The following is a 17,024-nucleotide window of genomic DNA, read 5'->3' as shown; positions in this document are numbered from 1 at the left end:
CAGGATGCTTCCTTTGGACGCCGGGTTCTTGTGCCCGCTACAGTGCGTCCCCTCCCATAAGGAACTGCTTTAGGACATCCCCAATGTCTATCCTTGTGGAGCCCAGTGTACCCCGCAGCAGAAAATGAGTTTTATGGTAAGAACTTACCTTTGTTAAAACTCTTTCTGCGAGGTACACTGGGCTCCATGAGGCGTCCACCCTGACGCATTTAGCTTCTTTGGGTTGGTATGGCATTAGCTGCTGACACTTCTCCTGTCATGAGAATGTGGTGTTTGTGGTTACTAACTGTTGTCGTCTCTTTTCCTGCTACTGCATTGGGCTGGTTAACTAAAAACTGAGCTCCTGTGCAGGGAGGCGGGGTTATAGAAGAGGCGGCGCTATGCATCTTGGGAACAGTCAAAGCTTTTGAGTCTGTTAGTGCCTTGGATCAAGATCCTACTCTACACCCCAATGTCTATCCTTGTGGAGCCCAGTGTACCTCGCAGAAAGAGTTTTAACAAAGGTAAGTTCTTACCATAAAACTCGTTATTTACAGTAGAACCCTTGTTCGGGGAGGAACTGAACAAGTGGATCTCCCAGGTAACAGCGGGTAAGTCTACATATTTACCGTCTGCTGCGCCCCCTGCTAGGCGTCCCTACACTCGCCTTTCCTGCTGTCCTTTCTTGTGGCAAGATTCAAAGGCAGAGCCAGAGGTGCCTCTAATGCGGCTAGGTGAAATCGTGGTATGTCCCGTAAACCAGCTGCTGCTGCTGCTGGACCCCTGGACCAGACCTCTGGATCATCCTCCACTAAGGCCTCCGCATGACGGTTGGCCTCAACAGCAAGGCGACTTTCAGGTGGGTGCTCGCCTTTGTCACTTCGCCCACGTGTGGAGACAGTCCTGTCGGGATCCTTGGGTGAGGGATCTTATACTCCAAGGTTACCGACTGGAATTTCAGACAATGCCTCCTCACAGATTCTTCAAGTCCAGCTTGCCAGCTTCACCCTTAGCAAGAGTTACCTTGCAATATGCAATTCAAAAACTGGTACAAACGGGGGTTGTGGTCCCAGTACTCCCCACGTTACATCGAAAGGGTTTTTACTCCAATCTGTTCAGTGTACCGAAGGCGGACAGGTCGGTAGGGCCTATCTTGAATCTAAAATCTCTGAACCGGTGTCTACAGGTGTTCAAGTTCAAGATGGAGTCCCTGAGAGCGGTGATCTCCTGGAGGAAGGGGAGTTCCTAGTATCTCTGGACATCAAGGACGCTTACCTGCAAATCCCGATATGGTCTCCTCATCAGGCTTACCTTCAGTTAGCCGTGATGGACCACCACTTACAGTTTCAGGCCTTGCCCTCCGGTCTATCCACAGCTCCGAGGGTGTTCACAAAAGTCATGGCGGAAATGATGCTGCAATTGCGCAGGATGGGAGTCAACATAGTCCCCTACTTGGACGATCTCCTGATAAAGGAAGTGTCTAGGGAACGTCTGCTACACAGCATCGATTTAACTACTCGCCTGCTTACAGATCACGGGTGGATCCTAAATTTGCAGAAGTCTCACCTGGAACCATCACAAAGGATTCAGTTCCTGGGAATGATACTGGACACTGTATCGCAGAAGGTGTTCCTTCCACGGGACAAGGCCCTGACTGTTTAGTCTATGGTCCGCTCAGTGCTCAGGCCTCGCAAGGTCTCTGTTCATCTTTGCATCCGCCTACTGGGCAAGATGGTGGCCTCATACGAGGCGATCCAGTACGGCAGATTTCATGCACATCCATTCCAACTGGACCTCCTGGATAAGTGGTCAGGGTCTCACCTGCACATGCATCAGAGTGTAATTCTGTTGCCAAAAGCACGGATTTCCCTGTTATGGTGGCTTCAGGTACCTCGCCTTGTGAAGGGTTGAAGTTTCAGTTCGTAGTCTTGGACTTTACTGGCGACGGATGCCAGCCTCCGAGGTTGGGGTGCTGTGACACAGGGGGCCCAGTTCCAGGGGAGGTGGTCGAGCCAGGAATCTACACTCCCGATAAATATTCTGGAACTACGGGCAATTTACAATGCTCTTCTACAAGCCTCCTATCTTCTTCGCAACCAAGCCATCCAGGTGCAGTCGGACAATGCCACGGCGGTGGAGTACATAAACTGACAAGGAGGAACAAAAAGCAGGGCCGCAATGTGGGAGGTGTGCAGGATTCTCCTTTGGCTGAAAGCCAACGCAAAGGACATCTCCGCGATATTCATTCCAGGAGTGGACAACTGGGAAGGGGATTTCCTCATCAGGCACGACCTCCATCCGGGAGAATGGGGCCTTCATCCTTAGGTGTTTCAACAACTGGTTCACCGGTGGCGCTGTCCACAGATAGACCTGATGGTTTCTCGTCTCAAAAAGAAGCTATGTTGGTACTGTTCCAGGACAAGGGATCCACAAGCAGTGGCAGTGGATTCCCTGACGGTGCCGTGGACTTACCAGTTCGTGTATCTGTTTCCTCTTATCCCTCTCACTCCCAGAGTTCTCAAAAATCTCAAAAGGGAAAACGTTCAGGCAATTCTCATTGACCCAGATTGGCCTCGAATGGCCTGGTATGCGGACCTCCTGACCCTGTCTCTGGAGGAACCTTGGCCCCTGCCGCTCCGAGAGGACCTTCTTCAACAAGGACCATTCGTCTATCCAGACTTATTGTGGCTACGTTTAACGGCGTGGAGGTTGAGAAGGAGATTCTAGCCAGAAAAGGTCTCACTTCCAAGGTTATTTCAACTATGGTCCAGGCCAGTAAGGGGGTCACGTCAAAACATTACCACCATATCTGGAAGAAACATGTTTCCTGGTATGAGAGTAGAAAATATTCTCTTGAGGAGTTTCAACTGGGCCATTTTCTGCTTTTTCTGCAAGCAGGCGTGGATCTGGGCCTAAGATTAGGCTCCATTAACGTGTAGATTTCGTCTCTCTCCATCTTCTTCCAGAAGCAACTCGCGGTGCTTCCAGAAATACAGACCTTCCTGAAAGGTGTACTTCATATCCAGCCACCTTTTGTTCCTCCCACGGCTCCATGGGATCTTAACATGGTCTTGACCTTTCTCCAGTCGAATTGGTTTGAGCCCTTACATAGGGCAGAATTGAAGTATCTTACTTGAAAGACTGTAATGTTGCTGGCTCTAGCTTCGGCTAGGCGTGTGTCTGAATTGGGGGCCTTATCTTGTAAGAGCCCATATTTTATATTTTATGAGGATAGGGCGGAGCTCAGGACTTGCCCGCAGGTTTCGGCCTTTCACATTAATCAACCGATTGTGGTTCCGTTACTGTCGGATGCGTTGGTTGCTCCAAAGTCCTTGGATGTGGTTAGGGCTTTGAGGATTTAAGTCAAGAGGACTGCTCGTCACAGGAAGTCTGACTCGCTGTTTGTCCTCTATCATGCTACCAAAGAGCTATCACGCTCTCCTTTTCGTCAACAGGTAAATACCGCAGACTATTTCACCCCCATTTTATGTCATCTCTTCTAGGGGTAGACTATTTCACCCTGGGTAATCCTACGCTGTGCGCCCAAGATGGCTGCTGCACCTGGTACCTTGTGAGGGTGGAATACACAACCCTTGGAAGTTATGACCCAGAATGTCTACACCAATCATGCATTATGCTTTCTGTGTGCTTAAGGTTTTCTTTTGTCTTTGTGGCTGATCTATTGCTGTATTACTCAAATCCTCTGTATTATGTGCATAGTTTTTGATGTCTGTATAGCGCCTTGAGTCCTGTTGGACAAAGAGCGCTATATAAATAAAATTATTATTATTATTAAAGTTGGATGCCCTGCTTCTAAGCAGTCCATTGCTTGTTGGCTTCGGTTGATAATTCAACAAGCCTATTCTTCGGCAGCTTTGCTGCTGCTGAGTTCTGTACACGCCCACTCGACAAGGTCGGTGGATTCTTCCTGGGCAGCTGCCCGGGGTGTCTGGCCCTACAGCTGTGCCGTGCAGCTACTTGGTCTGGGTCGAACATGTTTGTTAAGTTCTACAGGTTCGACACCTTGGCAGGGATGACCTTCAGTTTGGTCAGGTGGTTTTGCAGGGGTCTCAGTATTCTCCCACCGGTTCTGGGAGCTTTGGGACTTCCCCACGGTACTGAAAGTACTTTTCCCCAGAATCCACTAGGATGTTAGAGAAAATAGCAATTTAATACCTACCGGTAATTCCTTTTCTCATAGTCCGTAGTGAGTACTGGGCGCCCGCCTCAGTGCTTCGTTTTCCTGCTTACTAGTTTGTAAGTTTGTTGGTAGTGTCTGCTGTTGCTGCCCCTGTTCATGTTGGGTAACGTTGTTATCCTTATAGGGTTAGCGTTGCTCTCCTCTGTTGTGGTGTGCATCTGCTTTCCTATTGTGTGCTGGTTTGTTGCCTCACCGCTTTTACATGTTATTCCTTCTCTCATGTATGTCCATCTCCTTGGGCACAGTTTCTAGACTGAGTCTGCTAGGAGGGGAATAGAGGGGAGGAGCCAGCACACACTATTAAATTCTTAAAGTGCCCAGGCTCCAATGGACTCGATCTATACCCCACGGCACTGAAAGTTCTTTTCCCCAGTATCCACTACGGACTACGAGAAAAGGAATTACCGGTAGGTATTAAATTCCTATTTTACTAAAGGTGTGTGGTTTTACTAATATATAACCTTACAGCTATCTAGGCAGAAATGTATTTATTCTTGGGATTGTAGTCCAGCCCTAGTCTAACATAATGTGATACAGTATACATGATAGTATGAATGCCACGTACTCTTGTTTCCCTTCCAAACTTGCATGCGTCTGTGCCTGCTGAAATTCCACCCTGCCATCAGTGACCAATAATATCTAGTTACTTAATGATGATTTACAATTTGTAAACACAGTTTCTGTTGAATACACTTGGCAATCCCTGCATGATTTATGAACAGTGGCGAATTTCCCACTATGCACATGGGGCACGTGCCTAGGGGCAGCACTTGTTTGAGGGTGGCACTTGGATGCCTTTGTTGGTACAGGTTGAGTATCCCTTATCCAATATGCTTGGGACCAGAGGTATTTTGGATATCGGATTTTTCCGTATTTTGGAATAATTGCATACCATAATGAGATATCATGGTGAGGGGACCTAAATATAAGCACAGAATGCATTTATGTTACATATACACCTTATACACACAGCCTGAAGGTCATTTTAGACAATATTTTTATAACTTTGTGCATTAAACAAAGTGTGTGTACATTCACACAATTCATTTATGTTTCATATACACCTTATACACACAGCCTAAAGGTCATTTAATACAATATTTTTAATAACTTTGTGTATTAAACAAAGCTTGTGTACATTGAGCCATCAAAAAACAAAGGTTTCACTATTTCAGTCTCACTCAAAAAAGTCCGTATTTCGGAATATTCCGTATTTCGGAATATTTGGATATGGGATACTCAACCTGTACTGTCAGCCTTAAATGTACCAGTAACTGCAAAATATTTCCACTGTACTGTTACCGGGTGTGGTTCATCAAATCGACAGTGTCTAGGTCGACAATGTTTAGGTCGACCACTATAGGTCGACAGTCACTAGGTCGACATGGATGGAAGGTCGACAGGGTTTCTAGGTCGACATGTGCTAGGTCGACAGGTCTAAAGGTCGACATGAGGATTTATTATTATTTTTTGTGTCGTTTTCTTCGTAGAGTGACCGGGATCCCAAATTAATGCACCGCGTCCCCTCGCATAGCTCGCTTCGGGCATGGTGCCTTCGCTCCGCTGCCGCTTCGCTCGGCACACTTTACCGTTCCAATCGTAGTCCACGTGGATCGTTAAGTATGAAAAAATTCAAAAAAAGAAAAAAAAATTAAAAAACTCATGTCGACCTTTAGACCTGTCGACCTAGCACATGTCGACCTAGAAACCCTGTCGACCTTCCATCCATGTCGACCTAGTGACTGTCGACCTATAGTGGTCGACCTAAACATTGTCGACCAAGACACTGTCGATCTTCAGACCGGATCCCACTGTTACCATATGCCATCATGAGTGGAGTGTAAATGGGTAGGACATGCACATACAGTACTGCTCCTGTATGCTGTCCTACTTAGTAAATATGCACACATAATAAAAACAAAATCATGGTTAGAGGCTTTTTCTTTATTATTCTATTAATTTGGCTATCCTCAAATGAAGGCTTACAACCAATAAATAAAAATAATAAAATTATGCAGGCAGGGGTGTCCGTTACTGTTGTGCGCACTCACCCCTAAATCCTCCCCTACTTGAAATGAAACATGAAAATTTAAATATTTCCCAACAGTCCATGGCTCCCTTGAGGGGGGCTGGTGTCATTAGGAAACTCACAATGTTGCGGAAAATGCCTTTTTCTAGGTGGGGTGGTAGTGTAATAAAGGACCTTACATGTGGCTGGTGGTTTCTTCATGCTTTAGTGGTGGTAGTAATAATAAGGGTATGGAAGCAAGATTGCAGGAGAGGTTTTTTTGGAAAAGATGTTATGGGGACCAAAATGTAGCTAATAGGAGAGAAGTATTGAACTACTAGTATGGTTGTCTGCAGATATGATGCACACTTACTGCAAGAGAAAGGAGAAGAGGAAAAGACTAGGAAGTCAACACAGAGTTGGACACAAGTCTATTCTCTACAGGCAATTCGTACACATCTTCACTACAGTGTATACTACTGGAAATTTGGTGTGTTTTGATCAGCGATGTGTGGACAAGGTAGGCAGGGGAGGTACAGCCTCACCTGTCATAGTAGGTAATTCAGAGTTGATCACAGCAGCAAATTTGTTAGCAGTTGGGCAAAACCATGTGCACTGCAGGGGGGCAGATATAACATGTGCAGAGAGAGTTAGATTTGCTGCTGCGATCAACTCTGAATTACCCCCATAGACCAGTATACTCCACAGTTTTGACTATTTATAAACTCTTCGTATTTTTCATATCATTTTTTTATTGAAAACTCTGGAGTATGGCAGGAGAAGCTCTGCCTCCCCTGCCTGCGCGTCACTGCTCCACTTGCAGCTGAATGGATGTAACTACAGTAGGTGGTAAAGGGGTGTTTGCATGTACAATAGGCTAAGTTTAGTGAGGGTGTGTCAGGTTATGCTGAGCTCTGTGTACCCAGAGATCCATCTGATGTATGACACTTAATTTGCAGCAGGTATAATGGTAATGAAGATCGTTAGTTGAACAAGAACACAGATACAACAATCCATTTGGGCGAATATCTACATTTAGTTCCATATATACAATATGAGTGCAATTACAGACAACTTGCATTGCAATTTTCTCCAGTGTGTTTGGAGAGCCGTTTCCATGATTCTTCTCAGTAAAATGTCCTGCAGTATGTTTGTTTACAAAACATAACAACAAAAATCATATTACATATGCAAATTAAGTAGCAAGGGGTTACTATAAACAGTATATTGATCGAAAATGTGTTCTAGTAAGTGATGAGGATGTTGTAGAACTAGGCAGTGGAGAAGAGCCTGTGATCTGTGTTTTATTATACCGTGCTTGTTTGTGTCTGTGTATGTTTCTTTTAATGGTAGCATTTCATGTGGATAAAGTTATGTAACAAGATTTCCTTATTCATTGGGATGATGTGTTCCAGAAGACCTGTTGGTAATTTAATTTTCTTTACTGTTTTTGTTCTAGACATTTTCAGCAGCTTAGCAGTTGGCCAGAGAGTGCTGCTTGTGTATGCATGTGATGTGCTCTCTGTACTGAAGTATTTTCTCTCTGCTGTAGATATTCTCTGGCCCTCCAGAAGACAATACAGCTCCTCCTGTCCCTCCACCCAGAATAACCCCACGGACCCACAAACCCATCACCATCTCTAAACGTCAGGTCAGAGGGCGAATCTGCCTCAATCTTGGGCAGAGTGAAGAAGGTAATATATTTTTAGTTTTCTGTGCTACAGTGCTATAGCAGAATATAAATTGGCCAGATACATTTATGAAAGGAAGTAATGATGTATTCGCAATGCAGTCACCAGAAATGGAAGCACTTCTAAAGCTGGACATGCACGGTCGTATAAAATGCCTGTTGGACCAATAAAAATTGTCTGACAGCCTCACACCCCTCAGATATCATGGGAATACAATGAGACAAAGCTCACAGTGTATGGAGACATGATATCTGCGTTCCTTCTTGGGGATAAGACATTTCCCCGTATATCTCCCCAGTGATGGGACAGAGGAAATGGCCGTCGGTTGGCCACTTACTCATACACTGTAACGTCAAAATATTGCATCAGACGGACATGCTGGACGATCTGGCAAGTCCAACCAATCAGTATTTTTTGATCGGTCGTGCACATACACTGTACAGTTACCTCGACGATCTGCCGATATTGGGCAGTCCAGCCAGAGAATTGTACAGTTTTTGCCCAGCATTAGGAAACAAGTCAGTGAGGAGAATCACACTTACTGTATATCTTGAAATATTGTTCCAGATATATTTGACTTGTTTTTAGACTAGAGATCCACTTTCCCTAAAGAGAGCTATGCTATTGCCACAACAGACAGCTTATCCATATTACTGGATCAGACCATCAGCAACATCCCTCTAAGTGCCACTCTTTTGCCAACCACAACGTTAATTCAGAGATTGATTCTTGCCTTTGAAAATCTATCTATAGAATGATATTTAAAGAAAAAAAAAAGTCAAACAATGCAGTTATATGGTAGATTAATTTTTATTGTAGATAAATACAGGGTTATGTACTAAGGACAAGGTAAATACTAACGTCTTGCACATCAGATTGAATGCAGGGGTCCCTTGAATCAGTACTTTAAATGTTCTACCACTGGCTCAGAAGTGAAAGCATTAAAGTGAATGGTTGGGAGCAGACAGTGCGGCATCCAGCCTGGGAAACTTGTAAGAAATCTTTATCCTGGCTCCAGCGTCCATCTCACTGAATGTAGTCTATTAGAGGGGCGTTTTATCAGGAACGGGGGAATTGTGCAGAGGTACGGGCACAGACATGTATGTGTTGGTGGGGAGAAGTATAGTACACACGAGGGCTAATTCAGATGTGGTTGGGGTGACTATTGCTGCTGCTTCCTTGGAAGTCTGCTGCTGTCCTGCTTCATACATCGCAGGGCTCATTCGCACACACACAGAACAGGCACATGTGCAAAGAACTGAACAGCGGTACAGTACTTTGCACATGAAGTGGTAGATCCGACGGGATCTGAATGACCCTCAGTGTGCATGTTTGGTCTGAATAGCACACACACCACCATCACAATAATAGGATTTTAATACCTACCGGTAAATCCTTTTCTCTTAGTCCGTAGAGGATGCTGGGGTCACATCAAGAACCATGGGGTATAGACGGGATCCGCAGGAGACATGGGCACTTTAAGACTTTGAATGGGTGTGAACTGGCTCCTCCCTCTGTGCCCCTCCTCCAGACTCCATTTATAGGAACTGTGCCCAGGGAGACAGACATTTAGAGGAAAGGATTTATTGTTAAACCACGGTGAGCATCTTACCAGATCACACCTCAAGCATGCCGCAGAACGTGGCATTCCACAGAATACAAGCCAACGGCATGAATAATTGCAGCACCTGGATGACAAGAAACGTAACACAACATGTGTGTAACCACAGATAATCACTGCAGATATAGTACGCACTGGGACGGGCGCCCAGCATCCTCTACGGACTAAGAGAAAAGGATTTACAGGTAGATATTAAAATCCTATTTTCTCATACGTCCTAGAGGATGCTGGGGTCACATCAAGAACCATGGGGTTATACCAAAGCTCTAGAATGGGCGGGAGAGTGCGGACGACTCTGCAGTACCGAATAACCAAACATGAGGTCAACCTCGGCCAAGGTATTAAACTGTATTACTTAGCCAAATTGTTTGCTAAAAGGCTGCTCGGCAATGTTGCAATGACGAGACTCCCCGGTCAACCGCCCCGGACGAGCCCACCTTTCTAGTAGAATGGGCCTTCACCTATTTCGGTAACGGCAATCCTGCCGTGAGATGAGCATGCTGAATCGTACCACAGATCCAGCGCGCAGTGGTCTGCTTGGAAGCAGGACACCCAATCTTGTTGGAAGCAAACAGGACAAACAGACCCTGTGTTCCTAAACGGAGCCGTCTTGGCGACATAAATTTCCAAAACTCTGACCACATGCATAGACTTCGACTCAGCGAAGGCGTCGGTAGTCACAGGCACCACCATAGGTTGGTACATGTGGAAAGAAGAAAACCACCTTCGGTAGAAATTGTTGACGAGTTTCCAACTCTGCTCTATCTTCATGGAAGATTAAATAAGGTCTCCTGTGAGACCAGGTCGCTAACTCAGACACTCGCCTTGCGCATACCAAGGCCAACCTGACGACCACTTTCCAAGTGAGGAACTTCACTCCTCCTTACTTAAAGGTTCAAACCAATGTGATTGAAGAAACTGCAACACCCCATTAAGACCCCATGGTGCCCCTGGGACACAAATGTAGGTTGGATGTGCAACACGCCCTTCACGACAGTCTGAACTTCTGGAAGGGAGTCCAATTTATTCTAAAAGAAACCCGCTAATGCCGATTTTAATTGAGCCCAAGTTTAGGCCCGCATCCACACCTGCTTGTAGAAAATTGAGAAAATGTCCTAGCTGAAAACTCTGCCGTAGGAGCCTTCTTGGATTCACACCAAGTTAAACTTATTTTCTCCATGTACGGTAGTAATGTTTAGACGTTACCCCTTTTCTAGCCCGAATAAGTGTGGAGAACGAATTCCGTGGGAATACCCTTACGGACTAGGATTTGGCGGTCAACCGCCATGTCGTCAAACGTAGCCGCGGTAAGTCCTAATACACGCACGGCCCCTGCCGCAACAGGTCCTTGCGCAAAGGAAAAAGCCAGGGATCTCCTATGAGTAATTCCTGAGATCTGGATACCAAGCTCTTCTTGGCCAGTCTAGGCCCATGAGGCTCACTCGAATTCACTTTTATGATCCCAGAACTTTGGAACGAGAGAAAACGTAGGGAATACATATACCGACTGAAAACACCCACGGTGTCACCAGTGCATTCCCTGTTCCTGTTTGAGGGTCGCTTGACCTGGAACTCTAAAGCTTCTTGTTGAGATGAGATGTCATCATTTCTGCTTGAGGAAATCCCAACGACATGTCACCTCTTCGAGGACTACTTGGAGGAGGTCTCCCCTCCTCTGAATGGAGATCGTGTCTGCTGAGGAAGTCTGCTTCTCAGTTGTCCACTCTTGGAACGAACATCGCCGACAGAGCGCTTGTATGTTTTTCCGCCCAGCGGAAAATCCATGAGGTTTCTGCCATTGCTGTTCTGCTTTTCGGCCCTTAACTGTAGACCGTTTATGTGGTGACAAGTTTCCTAACTTGACCATCTTCCTTGGAAGTTTTCCCCCCTGTGTGACTGCCCCCTCCCCCCCACCTCGGAGGCTTGCAACCGTGGTCGCTAGGATCCAGTCCTGGATCTCGAACCTGCGCCTCTCTAGGAGGTGAGAACTGCGCAGCCACCACAGGAGTGAGATTCTGGTCTTAGAAGACAGGATTGTCCTCCGGTGTATGTGTAGGTGGGTACCGGACCACTTGTCTAACAGGCCCCACTGGAACACCCTGGCATGGAACCTGCCAAACTAAGTGGCCTCGTAGGCCGCAACCATCTTTTCCAGCAACCGAATGTATTGATGAATTGACACTCTTGCTGGTCTCGGAATTTGATGAAGAACTGTCAGGGAGAGTGCAATGTTTTGCACCAACTGGTTCCTTGACCTCGCCGTTATCAGGAGACCGTCCCAGTACGGGAAAATTGTGACTCCTTACTAGCGACTGAGAACCATCATTACCGCCATCACCCTGATGAAAATCCTTGGAGCCGTGGACAGACCAAACGGCAACGTCTGAAATTGGTAATGACAACCCTGAATTGCAAACCTCAGGTAAGCCTAATGAGGAGGAAAATGTAATTAGTCCTCCGTTATGTCTACTGAGACCATGAAAAAAAACTCCTTTTTTTTTTTTTTTATATTGGAAATCACTGCCCTGAGAGATTCCATCTTGGATTTGAATTTCTTTAAGTAAAAATTAAGGGATTTCAGATTTAGGATTGGTCTGACTAAGCCGTCTGGCTTCTGGACCATGAAGAGGCTTGAATAAAAGCCTTCTCCCTGTTGTGACAGGGGAAACCAGGACAATGACCTGATCCTGATACAACCTTTGTATTGCGTCGCATACTACCTCCCCGTCCGGAGGAGAATCGTAATTTGAAAAATTGGTGAGGGGAAACATCAGGAAACTCCAGTATGTACCCTTGGGACACTATTCGTAAAAACTCCCGGTCCAGGTCCGTTCCAGGACTGACTGAAGAGTTTTAGACGTGGCCCCACCAGTGTGGAATCCCACAAGAGAGTCCCAGCGTCATGCGGTGGATGTGGCAGAAAACAGAGGATGATCTCTTCTCCTGTGATCTTGAAGAGGTTGCAGACCTCTTCCCTTTTCTCCTTCCTCTACCTGCAAAGAAAGAGGAATCTGTATCTATTGGGCCGAAATGACTGCATCCGACAATGATGTGTCATCATCCGTAGTGAGGGAACATAGGGCAAGAAAGCAGACTTACCAGCGGCAGCTGTCGAGATCAAATTAACTAGGCCGTCACCAAACCAGGCTTCACCTTCATAGGGAAGAGACTCCCCTTCTTCTCGGAGTCAGCATCAGCATTGCATTGGTGAATCCGCAACGCCCTCCTAGCCGAGTCCGCCATGGAATTGACCCGGGAACCCAAGAGTCCTATATCCCTTGCAGTCGCACGAAAGTATGCTGCAGTGTCCTTGATATGCCCCAACATAAGGAGTACCCCATCACTCCCCAGGGTATCTACATCGGATGACAAGGTACCCGACCATATTTGAATACTACTACTCCCCCATGTGCATGTAATGGCGGGACTAACTAACGTAGTTGTGGACACATAACTAGAATATAACGTAGCTTCCTGCATACGATCCGCTGGATTTGTGACAGGGCCCCGTGCAGAACAGGGGCGACTCCCACTTTATTCTGGCCGCGGCAGGAAAAGAAATAAACAATCAGAATCCTCATGAGGATTTGAAACCATCTCGTCAGGGCTGACCCAGACTTTCTCACATAGAGCTCTCAGCACATGAGAAGGAGGTACGATACCTCAGCTTTCATTATATTTATATTTTTTTATATATATATATATATATATATATATATATATATATATATATATATATATATATATACATATCCACACATAGACCCTTCTGTCAGGAACAGCCAGAGTCCTCAGTGACGTCTTTAATGTGCACTACTCATGTACTGAATGCTCTTCTTTTTTTTTCTTTCTTTTTTTAGCGGAACTAATCAGGAAACATTATGGTCCACATAGGAAACAGTATCCGTGTCGATATCAGGGAGTAGTAACTGGGCAAAATAAAATTTTTGCGACCCCGAGGGGTCTGAGGGAAATATAGCTGTGAACATGACATCCTCCATAGATATTTCTACGTCTGTGTTTGGGACACAGAGGTATGCAACCTTACTATATATATATATATATACCCTTTCTGATATGCAAATTTATTACCCAGTCAGATATTGGTGGTGCCTACATAGCCACCCACACACGTCTGTGTCCCTAATATCGTTTTCTCTTGGGAAAAACATTCAGCCACCGACCTGTCGACACACATGTACCAAGTACCATCAGGAGCCGGCGGTGCCAACAGGGTCACTCCCACAGCCGTTTGTGGGAGGAGCACTCAGCCTCAGATATGCCGACACACGTGTACCAAACACCCACCGACACACCGGGCATATAGGGGACAGACCCACAGTAAACTCTGTCAGAGAGACACAGAGGAAGATTGCCAGCCCACAACCCAGCGCCTAAACACCAGTTCTGAAACACTAACACTTTTAACAATCTTTATACTGGCGGGGGTTAGGACAGTGCCTAGGCACCCATGTCTCCTCTTGCCAGTCTTATTTTAGATTTATATGCTGCCCAGGGCGCCCCCCCCCGCGCCTTGCACCCTGTAGTGCTGTTGTGTGTGGGAGCATGGCGCGCAGTGTGCGATCGCTGTGCGGTACCTCATGAGCCGTCACTGAAGTCTTCTTTTCTTCTTCTACTCACCTGACTTCTGGCTCTGCAAGGGAGGTGACGTTCGGCTCTGGGAATGAGCCCCTTATCGTACCTAGTGATCAAACCCTCAGGAGCTAATGGTGTCTTGTAGCCAAAGAAGCAGAGCCTTGAAACTCACAGAAGTAGGTCTGACGTCTCTCCCCTAAGTCCCACGAAGCAGGGAAGACTGTTGCCAGCAGTTCTCCCTGAAAATAAGAAACCTAACGTACGTCTTTTCAGAGAAACTCAGTAGAGCTCCTCAGAGTGCATCCAGTCTGCCTGGGCACAGATCTAAACTGGAGTCTGGAGGAGGGGCATAGAGGGAGGAGCCAGTTCACACCCATTCAAAGTCTTAAAGTGCCCATGTCTCCTGCGGATCCCGTCTATACCCCATGATTCTTGATGTGACCCCAGCATCCTCTAGGATGTATGAGAAAATGTATTATCTTTTATCAGCAGTGAGTTTTGTTACATAGATGACACAAACCTTACTGGGAGCTGCTATATTAAGAACTACCCTAAAATAATCATTAGTTGAATGGACCAACTACTCCAGTGACTGCTAGAGAGTTAATGCTGGATTGACTAACATGAGTTTGTGGTTTGACACTGGGAAATAGTCCATTAGCCAATATCTTCTGGTACATAAATTGGAAAAATGGCTTGTAATATGTAGATAATAAGCAAGAACAAATGTGCCACTGCCAGCCCTTAGTAGGGCAAGACAGGCAAGAACACTGCCTTACCCAACTCTAACTCTGGAATGACTATTATAAAGTGCACCATGAAATAGTATACACATCTGTTTTACCTGATTCTTATTATATCAATGTTTGAAATAAAAATAGACCACCAGACCTCACCTGGTAGATTTTCACAGAACTGTTTAGACAATTACTTCCCAAACTAGCAAAGAAACCAAATGTAGTAGTATAGGTATTTGGGGACCCGGTCTCTAGGTCGACAGTAACTAGTTCGACCACTATTGGTCGACAGGGTCTCCAAGTCGACAGGTCAAAGGGTCGACGTGAGTTTTTCACAATTTTTTTTCTTTTTTGACCTTTTTCTTACTTAACGATCCACGCGGACTACGATTGGGAATAGTAACCTGCGCCGAGAGCAGCGGTAGCAGAGCGAGGCACCTTGCCCGAAGCATTGCGAGCGAAGCGAGCCATGCGAGGGGGCACGGTGCAGTAATTGGCATTCCCGGTCACTGTACGGAGAAAACGACACCAAAAAAACATAAAAAACTCATGTCGACCTTTTGACCTGTCGACCTACACCCTGTCTACCTAGACACCCTGTCGACCAATAGTGGTTGACCTAGTTACTGTCGACCTATTTACTGTTGACCTTGCATACCACACCCAGGTATTTGCTGTGATGGAATTGTATACAGTGGCAGCGAGTTCTGACCTGTCAGTAAATAGTACATTTCCCTTGATCGCTGTATGCAATGCAGGACATTCAGCCTGTGTAAATAAAGCTAATTACCAACTGCTACATTTTTTTATTGCTGGCGCCTTTGGGTTGGAATATTTGAATGTGACGGTGTCTGCCAGAAAGGAGAGCGAGGGGCCGCATATTAATTAAAGGTAGCAATGCTTTGTGCTCTCATGGCAGTCAGTCCTGGTCATGGAGAAGCATATCAAATAGCAGAAGGGGGAGCAGTGTAAGCTAGGAACCAGCATGGGAGAGCACGTTATTTACACTCTGCTGGGGCACAACTGAATCGCCCCCTAAGTGTGGCACCTAAATTTTAAGTCTGGCTTCGAGATTCCAAAATATTTGCTGAGCCCTGCCTATAGATAATTTCTCTTACGTCCTAGAGGATGCTGGGGACTCCAAAAGGACCATGGGGTATAGACGGGATCCGCAGGCGCTTGAGCACACTAAAAAGACTTAATCTGGGTGTGAACTGGCTCCTCCCTCTATGCCCCTCCTCCAGACCTCAGTTAGACTTTGTGCCCAGGAGTGACTGGATGCACACTAGGGGAGCTCTCCTGAGTTTCTCTAGAAAAGACTTTGTTAGGTATTTTATTTTCAGGGAGACCTGCTGGCTACAGGCTCCCTGCAGCGTGGGACTGAGGGGAGAGAAACAGACCTACTTCTTCTTAGTTAAGGGCTCTGCTTCTCGGCTACTGGACACCGATAGCTCCAGAGGGTTCGATCACTTGGTGCGCCTAGCTGCTTGTTCCCGGAGCCACGCCGTCGCCCCCTCACAGAAGACAGAAGTCGGGTGAGTATGAGAAGATCAGAAGACTTCAGGACAGCAGAAGACTTCAGTAAAGGTACAGCGCAGCGGTAACGCTGTGCTCCATGCTCCCACACACATCACCAACGGTTTTAACTGGGTGCAGGGCGCTGGGGGGGGGGGGGCCCTGGGCAGCATGTTACTGGAGTTTGTTGGTGCCTCGGCACCGTTTACAGACCCCCGCCGGCATCTTTTTTCAGATTTAAAATTGGCGGGCCGAAGCGCGCCGGGAAGGGGGCGGAGCTTCATCCGCAGCTCACGGGCGCCATTTTCCCTACAACACGCGGCTGAGGGATAGACTCTGCCGGGACCTCCACGCTTCTCTCCCAAGTAACGGGGGGCATTTTCAGAGAGGGGCCGCAGTGTGGTGCTTAATATTAACATAAGGCAGCGCTGGGTACATATATAGTTTCTTGCGATATATGGGCGCTGGGGTGTGAGCTGGCATACTCCCTCTGTGTCCTCTATCTGGGCTTTATTGTGGGCCTGTCACCTAGCTGGGACGTTCTGTGTGTTGTGGTGTGTTGGTACTACGTGTCGGCATGTCTGAGGCTGAAGGTTATTCACCGGAGGAGGTTATTGGGGGAGCGGATGCGGGGCTAGAGTTAGGACTGTCGACGCAGCCGACACCTGATTTGCTA

At 46.6% G+C, this 17,024-nt stretch overlaps 1 protein-coding gene across 4 annotated transcripts in view; it reads left to right on the top strand.

The window, feature by feature from the left end:
- OPHN1 (oligophrenin 1) overlaps positions 1-17,024 on the top strand; it is a 584,093-nt gene that overhangs the window by 546,034 nt on the left and 21,035 nt on the right. For all 4 annotated transcript variants that reach the window (XM_063937075.1, XM_063937074.1, XM_063937076.1 and 1 more), the window contains one exon: positions 7,741-7,882. In XM_063937075.1, coding sequence (XP_063793145.1) covers positions 7,741-7,882 — 142 coding nt within the window. The remainder of the gene's footprint in view (positions 1-7,740; positions 7,883-17,024) is intronic.

Source organism: Pseudophryne corroboree, chromosome 8 (assembly GCF_028390025.1).
Source record: "Pseudophryne corroboree isolate aPseCor3 chromosome 8, aPseCor3.hap2, whole genome shotgun sequence".
Taxonomy (NCBI): Eukaryota; Metazoa; Chordata; class Amphibia; order Anura; family Myobatrachidae; genus Pseudophryne; species Pseudophryne corroboree.
This window is presented reverse-complemented; position numbering and strand designations above follow the sequence as displayed.